Below are 19,605 nucleotides of genomic sequence, written 5' to 3'. Positions count from 1 at the left end.
GCTTCATGTTTCCTTTGCCATCGCTTCTAGGTCGGAAGTGACGTTCACCCAATGATGGCCCTTGTCCCAGAATGCAATGCATCACAAACTGCACGCGCGAACTAAAGACATTGTGCAATTTAAACCTCGCTGTCCCATGAAGTATGTTCACTGGTCACATTAGTTTCTCACCATCACACAGTCCGAGCTTAGTCCGAGCAGTCTCTTAATACAGCCATGAGTCCGAGTTGCTGCTGGAGTACTACAGCAGGAACAAACTCACTGTCTTTTTATTCATGGTGACTGTCAAGCAGGTAATTATTTAAGTTATGACTTCATAGTTGAATGATATCAAATACACTAATATATAAATAAAGTGATGAATGTCAAACAAAATGTATACGGGCACGGCAACTATGAAAACACACTGGTTGATATATGGACTGTGGAGTAGGGTTATAGATCTGGCAATGCAAGACTACAGCACGTTCTGTTAATACATCCATGACAGATAACTGATGTCTAATTTCTACCTCAGTCGTATGGTGATTCCTGGGGAAAGAGACAGAGGATTGATCTGGAGTGGATTTGGGATGACTCTGACAGGCGTCTATACGCATTTGCTCAACTTTTTTAGTGACTGAATATAAGTGTTAATATTTTTTTGTTTTTCTTCAACTACAGTATGACTAGCGTGTGTGTGACCTTTAAGGATAAAGCCGGTGGTATCCTATATTTTCCTCATTGTCAACAAATCCCATGAAGAGATAAACATAATAATAATAAAGCTCTCATACAAAGACAGGATTGTTGTCTATATGGCAAAGTGCAAGGGAATTTTGAAATTAAATATAAATTTGAAGTGGGAAAAAAAACAATAAACGACAAAAGAAAGACTCCCCTTCTTTTAACCAATTCATAATTTCAATACACTCCCCCAGCCCCTTTTCTGAAGACCGTTTTTCTATCATTTTTTTCTATTTTTCTTTTCATCTTGATAATATTTCTTTTTGTCTCTCAGGATGCCTGATGCAAACACAGTAGACGTTTCTGAGGACTGTGAGTTGGATGTTGATAAGGATGCCTGCTCTGCCAAGGTGGTGATGAAGTCAGACAAGACAAACAGCACGTACAGCAGGTGTCATTTTTAGCATTGTAATTGAAGAAATTCACCACTGTGTGACAGCAGAGCTCAGTGCTCAGAGGGTCTTTGGCACCCAGAAGGCTCTAACTGCCCAATAATAGTTTGTCTCTGACAGGAAACGTTCTGGTGGTTGATGTTCAGCGCCTTCTCCAACTCTCATATCTGTGGTTTCACACCTGTTCAGAGCATTGTTTCCTCTGTCATCTTGGCATCACTGAGACACTACACTCCGGGCCAACCCACCATGTGAGTGCTCTATTTTTGTTTTTTCACACAATAATGATCCGTAACGCACAATAATGATCTTTGTCAGCAAAGAACAGTGTCTTTTATTTTTGTTAATCAGTTATAAAATGAATGCTGTGTTTTTTCACCACTGTCAGCTTGTATAGTGTCCACAGATATGCAAGTATACTGTATGTCTCAACTATTGCAAACATGTTTGAATGATACATTGAAACAATAGCAGTACACAAAAGGTATTTCTGAGAATATGCATCCGATTTCAGCAGGACATCTGGAATAAACAGGAAACCAGGGGGGAAAAAAATATGTACATGCATTAATGTTGCAATTGCTGTGTGAAAATCCCATCTCATGACATTATTCATAATAATAGTGTCTTGACATTCCCAGCTGAAAAAAATTAGGCTTGGGTCATCATCTCAAATGAGCACACTACAGTGCCCACCTGTACATGCAGGAGGAAAGAAAATGTATTCTGAATAGTCAAACTGATGGAGTGTGTTGGGTATGTGTGCAAAATGAATTCATACGCAGAATCCAGTAAGTGATAATATTCAGTGGTGGTCTGGTGTGAAGTTGTAATATAGAAATGGGGGGATTCTTTTTTTTTTTTTTAAAGCACACTATTAATACAGTAAGCATCTTTTAAGATACACATTTTTTAAAAATAGATTTTTAATCAGTGACTGCACAGAGGGGAGTTTAGAGGTTGGGCTTTCACTTTGAATCTCTGTCAAGCACATACGTATACAGTATACAAGCTGTCTGCTCGTGATTTCCATTTTCAAACTTGCTTATTTATACTGTAACTGTCTAATTGTCTCTTGTCACGTCCTCTAGGATTGCTCATACCTTCAGACCTTTTAAATTCTAGTCGTACTCATGAAGTTTCCAAATCTGAAAAATCTAATTTACGATGAATTACAAGGAAACATGTATTAATGCAATGATGCAGTCATAAAGAGTACCATCTTAACATGGCATGATATTGCTACAGAGAATCTTTGGCAGATAGTGAAAAGTGAAATTGTCATGCAGTGTTGCAAAATGTTTTATCGGAAGCTACTACAGAAGAAATTTTAGAAAAACATTGATGACCATGTTGGTTAAAAAATTAAAAACCCATTGTAGCACAGCACGACTGCTCTCAGAAAAATACAAATGAGAGCATCAAGGTGAGTCTGGTTCAAGGGAAATGACAGTCAGCCAGTGTCTCATTTTTCTGTCAGAGAGCACTATTCTCAGAGATGGAGGACACTTTGCTGAGGCAGAAAAGAAGAATATGATGGACAGAGTGGTGTCAGGTCACAGTGTTCCTTATCCTGCAGAGATTTTTCTCTGGAAAGGGGGCGATCATAATGACACACCTACTTGCTGGATGTGCATCCTACAGTGTCACATCGTTGCAACATGACAGGACCATATTTGCCTATTTGGGAAATTTAACCGTTTTCTTCTGCTGGTGTCTATGGATCCTCCATTCTGGTACAGCTGCATGTTAACAGCTGTTTGTTACAGCTGTTAGTTACATCTGGTTACTAGTGACATTACACTTGCCTTTCATCACTGAACAAAGGATGATCAATGTTGTATCACCCTGCCTGCAGCTCACTCAACACACTGACAGAGTAGGTTAGTAATGATGCAGTGTGAAGTGACTGATAGCGAAGTGTGTGTGTGCCATTAATGGAAAATGACAGGCTCATTTTCTTTGCAATGCTGGTTTTCACATGGCAGAGGTTTTAGGGGAGAGAGCTAGAATCCATTTTTAGGATTGTGACAATGTCATACCCTTTCACTCCGGCATACTAAAAAAATCATTGTTGCTTGACAAATAGAAGGCTCTGTGCAAATGTATGCATATTCATTTTATTGTCATTAAGCTATTATGTTCAGTCTTGAAACCTGACTGGAGGGTTCATTTGAGGGAGGAGAACTGGCAAGTCTTAAGATGGGTAAAGAATAAGAGAAAGAGAGTGATTGTGAAGCCCAAGAACTGAAACTACTCCGTGCAACTGCAGTATTGCTAAGTACAAAATACTAAAACTATAGCAAACAAATTACCTTGTGTAAATTATAATCACATTTTGCATATTATAAACTGTGTAAACAGTTTAAAATGTCTCATAATATACCTCATTATGGTGTGTAATGTTCTGTAAGTGTATTTTGTGGACAATCAACACAAAATTAGAGCAACTACAAGTAAACTTCACATCTTCCTTGAGGCTGTACTGTGTTTAGCAGGTTTAGCCTTAAACACAAATTACAGCTGAGGGCTGATGGGAAAGTCATTAGTTTTTACTTATTTGGTCATAAACCAAAGTATTGGACATTTAATTAAAATGTTGACCTCATGATAGCACTAAAGCCAGAGAAGTCAAAGGCTCACCAAAGTCATAACAATTCATCCTCTGGGAACCATGAATAACTAATAAAATAAAATGTCATGGCTATATATTAAACAGCTGTTGAGACAAACTGACATTGTCATCCCAACAGACATGCCACTAGCGTGGCTAAAGATAGAACATAAGGGCATGTTTTAATGACAATGCTTTCCTAAACACAATCTCACGGTGACTTAGAAAGAAGTCCTCACACGTGGCATCTTTCCTAAGCTTTATTTCTCCTCAGCCACAGGATAGAGTATGATAGGATGTTTGATAGGATAGGATATGATCTTGCCTTTCCTTCACTCCTTCTGTTCCACATGAACAGAATCTTTGACTATAAGAGTAACTGCTTTGAAGTGATTACTGTTTTGTTTTTTTCTGTCTACCTCTGTGCTTTCTCTCTGTCTCAGATGCATGTTTGATCCTGGGGGCTGATGACATAGCGGTCCTGGTGAGATGTCCCTGAGTAGCAACGAGAGCCAGTCTTCTCCGTCAACGACAGCTCTGCCTCTGCCCTTCAACAGTTCCACCTCTCCACATTCCTTACCATGGGAGGAGGGAAGAACCACTCATGAGTCTGTGCAGGAGCGGTTGGGGAATAAGACCCAACTCCTCTCAGACCTCGCTGTTCTCGGGCATTATGAGCAGTGCCCTATGTCTCCTGTCCTCACAGCGTGTCTAGTTGTGTGGTACAGCATGACAATGGTGCTGGGGCTGGTGGGGAATATCGGCCTCATCTGTATCATCGCCCGTCGCAGAGAAAAAGTCAACGTCACTGCCATTCTCATCTGCAACCTGTCATTCTCTGACATCCTAGTGTGCGTCTTCTGCCTCCCCTTCACTGTCATATACACACTAATGGACCATTGGGTATTTGGGGCGCTGTTATGCCGACTGGTGCCGTTCATCCAGTGTGCGTCTGTGACGGTGTCTGTACTGTCTCTGGTGTTCATCGCTCTGGAAAGACATCAGCTCATTATTAACCCCTCTGGGTGGAAACCAAGCATACCTCAGGCCTACGTGGTGGTTGTTCTCATTTGGATTCTGGCCTGCTTCACCTCCTCACCTTTCTTGGCCTTTCAGCTACTCACAAGTGAGCCATACACCAATGTGAACCTGCACCAGTCTCCACTCCATCACCAAGCCTCTGCTCAGGCTAATCCCAATGCATCTCCACCTCAACTTGTTTCCTACACATACAAAAACTCATCTGCACTTCCAAATTCATACCGCGACCTCTTTTCTCATGGCCCCACCTCTCCATATATAGAGGTCTGTCTGGAGCACTGGCCATCCCAGCAACACAGGCTCGCTTACACCACATGGCTCTTGCTGTTCCAGTACTGTGGTCCACTATTGTTGGTCCTGCTCTGTTATGTTAGAGTTTTTGTGCGCCTTCGCCACCGCAAAGACATGCTGGACCGCACCAGGACCCCAGAGAGCCAGCGCATGACCCACAGTCGCCAAATCAACATCATGCTGGTCGCCCTCATAACAGCCTTTGCTCTTTGCTGGCTGCCGCTCACCGTCTTCAACGCGGTGTCAGACTGGAACCAGGAGGCTCTGCCCATCTGCCACCACAACCTGCTGTTCTCCCTCTGCCACCTGCTGGCCATGTCCTCCACCTGCATCAACCCCATCATCTACGGCTTCCTCAACTCCAACTTTCGGCAGGAGGTGAGAGACGTGCTCCTGCACTGCCGCTGCAGCCAGCTAGAGGAAGAGTGTGAGCATTTCCCCATGTCCACTGTGCACATGGAAGTGTCCCGCACCTCTGTGCCTCTCAACTGCAGGAGAAACTCTGTTTGACTTTGATATGACAACCCTGAAGGATACTGCTGTATTAGGGTATAGTCCCGTACACTGTACAGTTGTAGGACTAACTTCTGCTGTTTGTTCTACCTTTTAATGGCAATTTTAACAGTGGTTTAAAGTGCAACATTTTTGTCAGTGGTTTGAAATTAAAGTGTGCAGTACAATGTTAATTTATCTTATTCCGCAGCAGCAGTAAGGAGTGTGTTGATTTATGAAAAAAAAAAATCAAAGGAATGTCTCATTTCAAACTAATCTGTTGCTGTGTCCCTATTAAACGCTTCCTACTAATTGTATACAATATTATTCATTACAGTATGCTGCTTTTTTATTTTACCATTTTATACTGACAGGAACTGATCGAACGTGTGACCTGTTGGACATCAATTAAACTGTGACTTTAGAGAGCTACTGATCAACCTACGACCATCAAAACACCAAATGAGGGAATATCTTTCGGAATAAAGGTGTTGTTTGAAGCTGTTCTCGAGGCTTGTGGTAGACCAACAAACTGTTCTTTCCTATACGTTGGTTTTTGTAGTGCTGCTGTTTTATTACTTACATTTTATTACTTATTTTGTATTTATGGCATTTGTACTGTGAAATCAATGTGAGCTTCTACAGTGAAGAAAAGCATGTCATTTTTGTGATAAATGTGACTTTGAGGTAAAATGTAAGAGTTTATAACATCGTTAAATTATAAATTTGCTTTAGATGAGTTAAATAAATATTGAAATAACATTATATGTGTTTACACTTGGCTTTTAATGGATATTAAATTGTGTATCATTTTGGCACAGTGAAGGATTCTCAAATCTTCCATGACACTTCAGACCTGTTTACGTATAGATTACATACCATTATTTCCCTAATCCAAATACTCACTTATGACTGTGCATGTATGTAAGAGACTGTAAGCCAATGTAGTCATGTAGGCCTATGTGTTCCTGGTTTAATAATCAAATTAGTGGGACTACCATATTAGCAAAAAAAAACAAGATTTTTGTATCCACTACCTCAAATACCTTGTTATTTTCTCTGTATCAAACAATATATTTACAAATTGTTCTTTTTTTCTGCATGGCAAAAAAAACACAAGGCAAATTAGAATTAATGCTTTCAAAGATTGGATAGTTTGTCTCCCAAAATAATGTAGCTATCCAACCTGTAAAGACTGTCAAATGCAAATTGTAAATTGTTTGACTAATCTGAGGCAGCCTGTCTGCAAAGACAATGAGATGTCTTTGGAAGTAAGAAAAAATAACTTGTATTTGTTAAAACATGAATTGCATCTGGACACCAAAGAATTTGAAAAGGTCATCTGAAATTGTTAGCATGGTAGAATATTTCAACAAGTTCAACCTCAATCCAGGACAGTTATGTCTGTTGGAGCTTGCTCAGTGTTGGTGAGGGAAGCAGTTGAGATACTCAACTACCACACAATAGGCTACACACACCATTTTATGTCATTTTAGCCTTTGATTGATCTAGATAAGTCACTCCAAGCTAACTGCAGGAAACTTGAGTCTGGACAGAATCCAAACTCAGGTCCACACATGATACAACTATACATTAGGCCTATAATAAAAATCCTTTCCACCACTTTTGACTGTAAATTAAGTAATTTTACATAGTAATTTGGTTGTCAAGAGAGACAGAAAGAATAGCAATAATAGTTATTCAAAAAGTTTTCTTTCACTGTCGAGGTTTAAAGTAGACTTCTCAGGTGACTAGATTCTAGCATCTGTTTAATAGGCTCCCTGAAGCCAAACTGACAAAGAAAAAAGTTGATTATAACAAAGAACATAACATTCAAAACTGTTCCCAGTTGAGATATTACTTTGGGGAAACAAAGTTACATTTTTGATCACTTAAAACAAGATGAGTCCATTTACAGCACATGTTGAGATCACAGAAGATACCTTGCACACACTGAAGCATGCTGCAATTTGCAACTTCATGAACAGCAGACCACTGGATGTGTAGCTCACCAGTATGAAAGGAATTCCCTCTTTATGGGAAATACACACAGGAGGCTTAGCTAAACTAAGTTTTTAATAGTGAAAGTAGGCATAAAATTCCCAAAAAGTCTGTTTATGAATAATTCCTCACTCAGTTTAGAGGTAGGTCAGCCACAGAGAGAAAATAAGATTTTTTTTTTTTTTATTTCCCATCAGTCTGAGATTATGTAAAAATAACTTCATGTACAGTTAAAAGTAACTGGGAAAAAAATCCTGTATAGGCCTAATGTAGTTTTAGGATGTGTGGCCCTTTTGACTTATCTTGATCACACAAAGACTAATAGAAGAGAAGATTGGTTGTAGCCTATTTTTCATATTTAAATAACCTTGCCACATATTTAAACCAAAGGCATACCCAATCAAAAAGGAGCAGCTCGACTGCTTCCCTCACTAACAACCGCAAGCTCCAGCAGACATGACTGTGCTGGATTGGGGTTTAACTTGATTTTTTTATACTTTTTTTTTTATAAATACAGCATATTTGATTTTTATATAATATAAATCAAATAATATATACCACGTGGTTGACTTTGTGCAGCACGTGGTGATCCTCCATTGTGATAAGGAATCAAAATCAGAATGGAGGATCAACACGTGCTGAACAAAAGTCTACAGCCGTTGTTTGCCAGAGTAAATAGATTAAACGGATGCAGTTAAACGGCCTTTGACGAATCAAGATGCCCAATCAAGCAATATAATGAGTCTTGAACTGTAATTAGTAACATTGTTTATTGAGGAATGACCAAAAATCAAGGGTACATTTTTAAGATGCTTGAGCTTAGCTAACGTTAATACAAGAGAACTACAAAAACTAAGGTCAGCAATAACACGTGGACATTTTTCTTGAGGAGCGCATCTTTGAAATACAGCCAGTCAAGGAATGATCGTGAATCAGGGAGATTTTTACTCCGCATAGTCGTGTTGATCACGGTATCCATATCCACCCTGACCCCTATTGTCTCTGGATCCGCCACTCCTGTAGCCGCCGCCGCCGCCGCCGCCACCACCACCACCATATCTCCCCTCATTACTGTAGCCTCGGTCACTTCTGTCACCATAACTCCTGTCTCCATAGTATCCTCCTCCACCTCCTCTCCCACGCCCGCCGTATCCACCTCGTTGTCCTCTCGGGGCCGATCCGAAACCTCCTCCGGAGCGTCCACCACCCTTTCCTGCTTCATCCACCCGAATAGCACGACCATCCAGAGTCTTGCCGTTCATGGCTTCCATTGCATCTTTTGCATCTTCTGAATTCTCGTATTTCACAAAGCCGAAACCGCGAGAATTGCCCGACTCTCTGTCTTTGATCACATCTACTTTTTCGATGGTTCCAAATTTGCCGAAGGCCGCGGCCAGAGACTCCTCGTTGGTATCAAAACTCAGTCCTCCGACGAACAATTTACCCTCGTCAGACATCTTTAGTGTAGCTTTCACTAACAGGAGTAAAGTAGCTGATAGTGAGCCGGTCGACTGAGAGCGGGAAGAAAGGAGAGCTTCGCTTCTTCTTTGTGTTTTTTTGGCGGACTGAAACACCAACTTTAGGTGGGGCTTTTGTACAGAAACGCTTCACTTCCGCATCGTGGTCCCTTTGCCATCGCTTCTAGGTCGGAAGTGACGTTTGTTACCCATCACCCAATCTGGGACCTTGTCCCAGAATGCATTGCATCACAAACTGCGCGCGCGAACCGGTGCGAATTAAACAACTGCAGTTAGGGAACTGCGCAATTTAAATCTCAGCCACATGAAGTAAGTGCACGGCAATTATTAAAACAGTGGTTGATATCTGTATTCACGGTGTTGTACTGCTAATACTAACTTCTTAGTACGCTAACGTACACATTAACTAATGTCATGTAGTTAACCTTTACAGTCATTGATTCTCGTTTACTTGTTACGTAACTAACGTTAATGTTAGCTAATATTAGGTGGTTTAGCTAGCTAGCTAATGTTAACTCTTCACGTTTCAGTCATTTAATTTACAATAGACCACAATACAGAAGTACTTTTTAACAAACTATATTGAAATTTGCAAGTTCTTTCCAAGCAAAAGTGGCATAGTACAAAATTAAAAAGTTCAGACAAGCATCATATAGCAATGACATAAAAACAAAACAATGACCTGTTAAGTTGTTTCAATATGTACATCCCAAAATGAGAAATTGTTACCATCTATACCAAAACGACGTTTTGAAAATTCCCCAGAAAGGATATATTCCAGAAAGAAATTTAAAGTGGATATCCTTAACTTTTGGTGCAATAGGACATTTGTAAAAGAACTGCTTCTTCATTTTTCAGCTTCATCTTTGGAAAAATATTATATACTAATATAAAATTTGGGCAATTTTAGATTAGTGACAGGATGTCTATTTATCAAAAGTTTAGGAAGATGCAAGTTATAACACATCACACTTATAGATTGTGGAATGAAGTAATGTGTTTTAATAATGCAGGTAGAGGCAGGTGTTCATACAGACCAGACTTTCAATTTCCAGTAGAGTGGCATTACAAGTTGAAAGCAGCACAGCTTTAGATCAGAAGCCTCCATGTCGTGACTGGTAGATTGTCACATTTTATAGTCACCCTTCTGAAGTTAAATTACAGCGTCACAAATGTAATGAGTTGCTTGTTTTTCTTTGTGTAGGTGAATCTAAAGAGACTAGTAATGACCACAACCAACAAGTGTTCAACTCTTCAAGGTATTGTACATCACCCTAGTTTTACTGCAGTTAATCTAAGCTGAACTTTAGGGCTTATGGTGTCCACATATGACTGTGTTCAATGTGTTTGCAGATGTCGTTGCCTATGTTGATGTGTGGTCATCAGACAAAACGGCAAACTATTCGAAACCATTCGTTCAGCAGCTGCAGGAAATGGGAGCCCAGGTGAGACCGCAGCACACATAGATACATTTGCACTATATTGTACTGACCATAGATACGTATACTTTGCTAAACCTAAATGCATTTTCTTTTACAGGTATCAAAAACATTCAGTAAACAAGTCACACATGTAGTCTTTAACAATGGTCACCCGGCTACATGGAGGAATGCCAAGAAAAGTGGTGTGAGGCTCGTCTCTGTTCTCTGGGTAGGCAGGTAAGAATAACACTGAAAGTTGTGTACTTTGTAACTTTAATAATTCTATGATATGTTTTGATTGTATAGTTACGAAGTGTTACAATATGGTTTCTTAAATAATTTCTTGAATCTCTTTATGTGGCTTATTCTTGGTGAAATGATGTCCAGATGTTACGATGACGGTGTGTGTGTGGATGAAGACTTGTATCCAGCCTTTAATGATGAAAGCAATCCTTTGTTGAAGAACAAGAAAGTGAGTGGAGTCAGATTTCAATAAGATGTTAATGTTGGTGTGGCAGTTTAAGCTGTCATTGTAAATCAGTGTTGGACAACTGTTCGTCAAACCATACATTGTGCTGATTTTGGGTCACTGACCGAGGTCTTTAATTCATACACGATACAAGAGCTAATGCAATACCTTTTTATTTTATTCCATCTCTTTTTACATTTCACTGTCATACCACCATACACCATAGAGAAAAATCCACACAAGTCCTAGAACTAGAACCTCGGCGAAATGTAGTGTTTAGATTAATTACATTACCACTACCATTTTCCTTGATAGTTTGCCCTAAAAGAAGCTAGTGTGAATTTACTGGAACCAGTATGTAGACAAACAGCTTGTGAATATAACCTGTTATTATGGCTTCTTTCAACTAATCATAACCTATTGGGAGCCTCTTATGTTAAAAAAAAAAATCTTAGTTTGTGATATTTCACTGCTGTGATAAATTCAGTGAATTTGATCTGATTAATGTCATAGTGTTGCATAGACTGAGTGAGTGATAAAGCAATTTGTCCATTGTTCAGATTTTTCAAGCAAAGTGAGAACATGGCCTTTTACTTTAAAGTGCTCATATTATGCTCTTTGGCTTTTCCCCTTTTCTTCATTGTGTTATATATCTTTTTTTGGGCATGTTATAGGTTTACAAAGTGAAAAAGCCCAAACTCCACCCCAAAGGGACTTACCATCTTCCAGAGAAAACACTGTTCACAAACTGCTCCAAACAGCTCTATTGTAGTCCAGCCTTTACTTCCATGACAAACGTGCGTCACTTTGTAACACACGTTATAATGCTCTCCTAGCTGCTAGCATGGCACGCCCTCATGCTCTGCAACTGACTAGCTAGCAGTACTTACTGCGCATGTGCGACTCCCAACAAAGATGGAACAGAAGGGAGATGTCTCACTCTGTAGCTAAAACAGAGAGCTCAACACACAGGGTGAAAAGAGGAGCTGCAGCAATGTGCAGTACAATAAATATATGGTGTTTTCTGAAAATTAAACCACATAAACCTATTCTGATACAACCTCTAAATACAATTATGAACCTGAAAATGAGCATAATATGAGCACTTTAAGTGATTTAGACCTTAAAAGTATTCAAACGTATAAATATTTACTACCTGTTTTTTTTACCTGTACTTTTCTTTTGCTTGATTCACATTAAGCATCGTTGCATGCAGCCAAAAGATTCTCCAGAGAGGACACCTGAAAATGACAGACGCATGAGGAAAAAGTTAGACAAGTTGATGAAAGACCTAGCTCCAAAACAACCTCTGGGTGAGAGATTATTGCACCTTTTTAGAAACTTTTAAAAAACAAACGTGAAATGACAAACTACATCCTTTGTTTTTTTACCCACAGTTACTGATGTGTCGCCCATCTTTATTGATGAAGAGAATGGAATAGTCTATAGCCCTGCGTTAAAAAGATCAGATTATATGGCACAGCGTTTGAAAGACATGAAAGAGAAACGGGAAAACCTCTCACTTACAGGTTTGTGCAGCAGCAGTTGTACAGGCTGATGACCTGACAAGGTCTTAAAAATATTTCAGCACTTTTAAAACAACAGAAATTCACATTTTATATCCTATGTCTTTCAGCTTCTCAAATGGTTGAATCCTGCTCACCCACTGGGCTGAAGCCTTCTCTTGGGAGCACACCACCCGTCTACAAATTAATGTGTAAGAAAATGTGGTGTTACTGATCTATGGAAAATTGCATTGCTGGGGGGAGGTAAAATGTTACATAAAAAGTCCATCCTTTTTGACCATTATTATTATCAAACCGTGTCTAAAACATTGGAAAAGCTAGATCAGATAATAAATAAATAACATTCAAAAAGCTTACAGACAAAATTTGCTAAAGAAGTCCACTGGGAACCAACTACAATCATTAGATCTGAGAAAAGTCATTTAGTTACATTCATTTGGCTTAGGTGGTGCCCAAAATGGCTTGGGTGCTGCGCCTAAGCCTTATAATGGTAGGGACAACCTTGCATATGTCTGAATATTTAGAATCTACATTACAAGCCTATTTCCAGAGTTAGCTGGTAGGTTAAGCAACGAGATGAAGTCAGATGAATCCATGTGTTAAAATCCAAGATAGCACTTGTATTTGGACTTAGTACCTTAACAAGTGCTTCTTGAAGTTGAATCTCTGCTCTTGTGGAGTATATCATCATCCTCCTACATATTTGTTTATGCTCAATTTCATAAAATGAAGTGAATGTTTGCAAACCGTAAAGAAATTACATTAAAAACGCTTTAAAACATAGTATGACAGCACCAAGCAGCCTTGCTTGTGGTCTCTTTAACTTGCTATACGAGCAGCTCCTCACCAGCCTCTTGTTAAATTTGGCTCTACACAATTTGTGAAGTTAAGAACAATTTAAAAAGGCAGCAGCTGGTAGTGGTTTTATATAGTGCAGGCCGCTGCATATCCAGCCAAACACACTGGCAAACAAATACAATAAACATAATATGGCTAAATGATGCACAAAACCCTTAATTATTATTATTTTTCCTTAATATAGATGACCAGATGGATGATGAATCCAGTGCTTCTGTTGCTGCACCTGCTTACTCACCTGATAAAGAAGAAGGGAGAACACAAGTTGATGCTACTGACCATGACCATCTTGAACAACGCCACAGGAAAGGCTCCAAAAAGCCATGGCTCTCACCCTGCCATGATGTGCCAAAAAGGATTTCAAGCTCCGTGAAATTTCCTGACTTAAACGACAAAGAGGACGATGAAGGGAATAGGCAAAAAGATTCAATAGGGACCTCAGTCAGAAAAAAGCCAGCAGAGAAACACAAATCCATAGGTTTATTAGAAAGTCCTTGCCAGGTTAGGAGATCTGACCACAGCAAAAACTTTCATAAAGAAAAAAGGAGATCACAAATAAAATCATCTAGTCCATCACCTAACAAATCTGAAAAGGGAATGCGAAAAATTAAAGGAGTTAAATCGTTTACAGAGACTAAGACCCATTTTTGTTCAGAAGCTGCATCCAGTGGCCTCTCGTCACCAGCCAAATTAGTTGATGCTGCAGTTGAACTGTCAAAAGAAACCGCTACCCCATTGCAGAAAATACCAAAACGAGCCAGAGCATCCATTTCTGCCTTGGTACGATCTTTCACTCTATCTGGTGACCCTAAAAGTGTTGCCTCAGGTTCCACTGATGGAGATGATGTGTTTGAGGACTTTTTCTCCCCAGCTAACCACCACCAGAGATTACCTTTGCCTAATCTACCCATGAAGAGAGACATTCAGATTCCTTTTGAGTTAGACTCTGTCCCAAAGAAGAGAAAACAAAGAAGGAGTGAAAGCGTTGTATCTGAAACTAACAGTAAAAAGAAGAGGAAACTGGGAACAAGTCAGCAGTCTGATACAAGCAGTGAGCCTCAAAGTCATCCACAACAGGATGTTAAAGAATCTCTGCCTGCATTGGAGAGTCCAAGTGGCGATGTAACACTCGTGGTAAAAAGGCAAAGACAAAGCACCTTGCCATTTTCAAGCACCAGAGCAACTACAAGTGATACAGTGAAGCAGAGAAGAACATCTACATCAGTACAGCCAACAATGTTCACTAACACAATATCAGAGCTGCAGAAAAACTCTGATGTCAATGTCCATTCTCATACCTTGGAAAGTGAGTAGTAAGGCTAGAACATGTAACAATTTTCCTTTTATTGTCATCATTATGAACTGAACAAAACAAAAATATTAATATTCACAATGGTGGAGGTTTGTACATTTTTCTGTAATCCCTGGGTCATGTCTGTGGTTTTAAAAGGTTTGCAACATAATTATTCTTTCACTCATGAAGGTGATGTTAAATATATAAGGCCTTTTCATATGAATAGTCGTAATATTCTGAATGTTTGTCTTTTGAAGACCTAATTTATAATTTAGATCATAAGTTTGATGTATATGCACACACGTGTGTGTGGAGAGAGAGAGAGACTCCCCTATGCCTCTGCAGTTCCTCTGGTTTTCTCCCACAATCCAAAGACATGCAAGTTAGGTGAATTGGAAGTTTTATTTGCCCGAAGATGTGAATTTGTTTGTAAGTATGTGATAGACTGGCAACATGTCCAGTGTGTGTACCTCACAACTTCCCAAACATTAAAAAACTTTGATTTTAATATTAGTTCATGTACTAAAAGACCTGCCAATTTGAGCAAAGTAGCTGTTCTCAACATTTTGGTGGTGATGTGGCTGTTTTGATGGCATGTCAATTGCAGATTGTATGTATTGTACTTCTTTTGAGTTGCTGATGTAGTATAGAATTATTACGTTCACTGATAATATTCCCTCATATATTTGAAGCTGAGTTTATTTAACATTTTATTGGAAAATGTGTTTATCTTTAACAATATATAAGACCTGCGAATATTTGAGTCCTTTTAAAATAATGATTAATTTGAATGTATTTAATTTCTAATAAAATTGAGTGAATAGTCTGTTACTTTTTTGTAGTTGTGGTGTGGTAGTAATTGGTTTAAAAATGTTGCAATTTAATGTTACTGTTTGTAGCTAGTTGTAAATTGAGAGATAAAAACACACACACACACACACACACATACCTCCTGTGTGATAGCTTGAGTGACACCCCCCAGTTTTCAATTGTTTTTCTTGTTTTCAAATGTAGGTAGGGGAAATGCACATACAGCTGCAGCTGTTTTAACAGAGATCCCCTCTGAAGGCGAAGAAGAAAATCACAATAAGCAAGTCAGCTTGAGTCTTCAGAACATGGTTAACAAAACCAAGGTAAAAGACATTATGATTGTTTTTAATGTTTAGTGTAAATTATGATGATTGAATTTGAAGACTTTTTTGCATTGAATCAAAGTTTTCCATAGAAATAATGTATGTTAATGGTACGTTTTTCCTGTTGTGTTGTTCTGAGTATTAATTCACCATTGGGAAGCTTCATTAAGGATACTGCTGTGACATGGGATTGCACATTGCATTGTTTTAATTACAAATCTCCCGTTTGCTAATGTATATACATGTGTTCAGTGTTGTGCTTTAATACCACCTAAATTGCATGTAGTTGACACATTCTGTGTTTTTCACACTTTCTTTATTTACTTGAGGTTGTACTTTATTTATCTTCCAAATATAATATTGTAGTTGCAGAATGTGTCCTGACATTCATGGTTTTCTGTATTATAGGAAGTTCAGGAAGTAAACGTAACATCAGTAAAGTGTGTGCCAATCCTTTTTATCATCAGCATTAGTATTAGTATTTCCTCCATAAGGTCTTAAACTTCAATAGCTGTAGGTGTTTGACGCATCTAGTCAAAAGGTTCTTTCTGGTCCTGAGGGTTTCCTGTGTTATGCCTCTGTGATGGCAGTGTACAACTTCCTTGCTTGTGAAATGCACCTGGGCTCTGTTTTCGTTACGCTGGTAACCTCAACAAGCTGAAAAAATCCAAACATGATGATGTCATTTCCTCCAGGGATCTGTTATGGGTTGACTTTATTGTAGCCTGATTGCAGAGATGGTTGTAGTTGTTCTCTTAGTTCTGTAAAGATCCTGATAATAGAGTCATGTTCAAATGTGAGGCAGTATTGGTGAACCCATTCATCCATGATACATTCTCGAAGGTCACATCTGCATAGTTTACCAATCATTGAAAGTGCAGATTGTAAGCATGATACATTTCATGTTGCTTGACTTTGGGTGAATACAGTGCAATTGTGCAGTTGCCGTTGAGATTGTTAGACTCAAAAAAATGTACTTGAAGTTTTCATGAATCCTTTTAAGCGTAAGATTCTTTCAATAATAGCTGAAAGTCAGAAAAAGTAGCTTAGACTGTTCACCAGTGTTAACTGACATGAGCTACTATATGTGCCCATGGTATTTTCAGTCAATGTTTAGGTTAGGTGCTCTACAGTTGTGTGAAGTGGAGTACTGTAGCAGTCATCAAGGAGATCTACTCATACAGTGAAGAATTTCTTTCATTTGTGCTGGGAGCGCTTGTCCTCAGATTTTCTTGTCGCCTTTTGGCAGTGCTGTAGTGTTAGAGGAAAATATCCCTGTTATCGATCATTAACTAACTGGAATATCAAAACATTTTCCTTTGACGAAAACGTCTGTCAGGACAACCGATGATTAGCAGTCATGGGGTGATGATAACCAACACAATGACTTCCCAACTTGCTTATCAAGGATAATGTGTGACTGGTGTTGGAGGGACCGGTGGGCTGTTTTGGCACCACTGTGTGCAGCAGACCTTAACCCCTGACTTCCAGCTGGCGGACCAGATATCGGAGTGTACCAGGAAAGGGCCCGGTGGTCCTGTTTGTAACTGCTGTTCAGGTGTTTGTGTCGATGATGACTTGCTATCTTGGGGCCAAAGTACGAGGCTGGATGGAACACAGTCATCATGTTACAAATTTACTGTTCCGTTTCAGTGGCTCTGAATATGTTTTTCTCCATTTAATGGCTTTGGTGTTTGATTTTTTTGGTTTCTATGTAACTATATATCTGGCAGGGTTATTGAAAGCTTGTCTTGTTGTTGAATAATGATCATATTACCTGTTCAGTGCTGTATCATTCAACAACCCAGCTCACAAACTCGCACCCAAAAGAAACATACATGCATTACATTTCCCAGTGTTTTGAAACATTTTTTATTTATAGATAACTCTATGGACCTTTTTCACAGCAGAACACAGACATAAACTAATTTATTTTCAAGAACATATTGTGTAATGGTTTCATTTGATTTCACTTCTAGCTTTTGTCTAATTGCTTACAATTACATTAAGTCTACACAGAATTAGTTCAAGTGTCCATGATCATTTAAGTAAAGAAATATTTGGTTAAGTTTTGTGTGTTTATCTTTGTTTCAGGCTATGAGAACATTGGTCATGACAAGCATGCCCACTGAGTAAGTACAAACATGAACTGTTTGTCTTAAGATAAATGTCACCAGCAGCAGATTGCTCCCAACACTTTCAATGCATGGGTGAGAAAGCTGGTAAAAATATGTCTTAATTAAATCATTTGTGTTGGATACATTCTACTCTACTCTCCTCTTGTAGGAAGCAGCACACATTGGCTCAGGTGGTGACGGCACTGGGTGGTTTTTCAATCGTTGACCGAGTTTGTGAGAGCACAACTCATGTGGTGTCTGGGGGTCAGCGGCGGACTCTCAATATTCTGTTGGGCATAGCTCGTGGCTGCTGGATCCTGTCTTTTGAATGGGTATGTAGTTTGTATGTTTCGAAGCCATTACATTATATCATTTTAAATGATGATAAAGTATTGTACTATCTTTTATTTAAATGTTTCCTGAGTAGATCCTCTGGTGTTTGGAGCAAAGGCAGTGGATTCCAGAGGAACCGTATGAACTTTCAGACCAATTTCCTGCAGCACAGGTGAGTTCATTACTAGTGCAGTAGTACTAGTGAAAGTGTTCACCTCATTATGTTTTCCATTAGTGCAAACAATCAGATTTTTGTTTTAATGGCCATATCGGAGTTTTTCAATGCATTACACTCTAATATTGATGCCTTTGCCTATATAATCTATTCTAAATGTAACAAAATTAAGCCTGTAAATATATGGATTTATTTTTATTTCTAGCCGTCAGTTTAGTCCTGGACAAGTACCAAGCTTAAGTTAGAGCTGCACATTAAGGCAACATTGCGTGACATTCATGTTTCTTGCGATTTGGTGCTCATACAGCTTGAGTGTAATTTAATCCTATCTGGCAAAGGTAGATTTATGGTCGCCGTGGTGTTCCCAGCATGAGGTGTGCAAGCCAAAAAGTCTTCATGTCATCATGTCTTTCGTGTCCCGTCCTTCAAAATATCTCAAAAACTGTTCATCCGATCTACTTCACACTTGGCTTCCTGGGTACCCAATGAACTTGGGGTTTGGATTTTGGAACAGTTTGGACAGCGTTGTATATTGGATATTAAGGTGAATAAAACTAAACGACCACACAATAAAAAAATAAATAAAAAAATGCTGTCTTAACGCTGGCTCTTCCGTGTCTACCCTTCACAATAAAAGCTCAGCTTAAATTCACTCAGCATTTCGCTAAAAGGAAACTCACTAAAAAGGCATATTTTGCCAACATGAGATATCAAACAAAAGCCAAACACTATATTGTATTAAGTTGCTGTGAGCTGTAAATTCACCACTTCTAAGCAGAAGGCAGAAGATAACGTCATTTCGGAGCCTGACCGGGCTAAGAGAGCTGTCTTGACTAGGTTGTGTAAGTGTGCCAACTTATAACACTAATAACGGTACCACTGGCAAAATACCTGTGTTAATTAAATCCGTACTTTAATGTTACTTTATAACCATCAAGCCACTATGCCTGTTTGGAAATTAATATCTGTGCTGAAGTGTTAAATTAAACAACACACCACTGTCTCTGTACTCGGTCCGATTCTGGTGGTTGATTAATGCATATTTTTGCTGATTGGGGGCCGGATGGGTGGCACATGCAACATGACATCATGACTTCGCGTAAACATACACGCTACTTTCCTAAAGCCAAGTGGTGTATTATTTGTACGCATTTTGAGCTATCCGCGTGTATGTCTACGCTGTATATAGCGGACGGCAGTCTGCAACGTCACAGCGTAAACATACACCCCACTTTCTAAAGCCA

General features: G+C 39.1%; 2 protein-coding genes and 1 pseudogene across 2 annotated transcripts in view; 2 read left to right on the top strand and 1 right to left on the bottom strand.

The window, feature by feature from the left end:
• The first annotated feature begins 24 nt into the window (after positions 1 to 24).
• Positions 25 to 6,321, top strand: npy4r (neuropeptide Y receptor Y4). The gene is made up of 4 exons (XM_078273326.1): positions 25 to 293; positions 1,001 to 1,117; positions 1,239 to 1,369; positions 4,176 to 6,321. Exon 4 carries the CDS (start codon positions 4,222 to 4,224, stop codon positions 5,572 to 5,574), a length of 1,353 nt encoding a protein of 450 aa, XP_078129452.1. The 5' UTR covers positions 25 to 293; positions 1,001 to 1,117; positions 1,239 to 1,369; positions 4,176 to 4,221; the 3' UTR covers positions 5,575 to 6,321.
• A 1,987-nt stretch (positions 6,322 to 8,308) lies between these two features.
• Positions 8,309 to 9,162, bottom strand: LOC144532530 (cold-inducible RNA-binding protein B pseudogene; annotated as a pseudogene).
• A 50-nt stretch (positions 9,163 to 9,212) lies between these two features.
• The window catches only part of mcph1 (microcephalin 1), a 30,411-nt gene continuing 20,018 nt past the window's right edge, over positions 9,213 to 19,605 (top strand). The window contains exons 1-13 of the mRNA XM_078273327.1: positions 9,213 to 9,344; positions 10,240 to 10,294; positions 10,389 to 10,480; positions 10,575 to 10,693; positions 10,844 to 10,928; positions 12,127 to 12,238; positions 12,323 to 12,454; positions 12,562 to 12,642; positions 13,494 to 14,615; positions 15,618 to 15,736; positions 17,831 to 17,868; positions 18,023 to 18,185; positions 18,281 to 18,358. Of these exons, the coding sequence (XP_078129453.1) occupies positions 10,261 to 10,294; positions 10,389 to 10,480; positions 10,575 to 10,693; positions 10,844 to 10,928; positions 12,127 to 12,238; positions 12,323 to 12,454; positions 12,562 to 12,642; positions 13,494 to 14,615; positions 15,618 to 15,736; positions 17,831 to 17,868; positions 18,023 to 18,185; positions 18,281 to 18,358 (2,175 nt within the window). The 5' untranslated portion in view covers positions 9,213 to 9,344; positions 10,240 to 10,260. The remainder of the gene's footprint in view (positions 9,345 to 10,239; positions 10,295 to 10,388; positions 10,481 to 10,574; positions 10,694 to 10,843; positions 10,929 to 12,126; positions 12,239 to 12,322; positions 12,455 to 12,561; positions 12,643 to 13,493; positions 14,616 to 15,617; positions 15,737 to 17,830; positions 17,869 to 18,022; positions 18,186 to 18,280; positions 18,359 to 19,605) is intronic.

The sequence above is a fragment of the Sander vitreus genome, chromosome 17, assembly GCF_031162955.1.
Source record: "Sander vitreus isolate 19-12246 chromosome 17, sanVit1, whole genome shotgun sequence".
Taxonomy (NCBI): Eukaryota; Metazoa; Chordata; class Actinopteri; order Perciformes; family Percidae; genus Sander; species Sander vitreus.
The sequence above is the reverse complement of the archived record's forward strand: the minus strand, read 5'-3'. Positions and strand labels throughout refer to the sequence as shown.

What these genes read in the sequence shown, in the direction of transcription:
- npy4r (XM_078273326.1), top strand. Translation starts at nt 4,222, where the DNA reads ATGTCCCTGAGTAGCAACGAGAGCCAGTCTTCTCCGTCAACGACAGCT.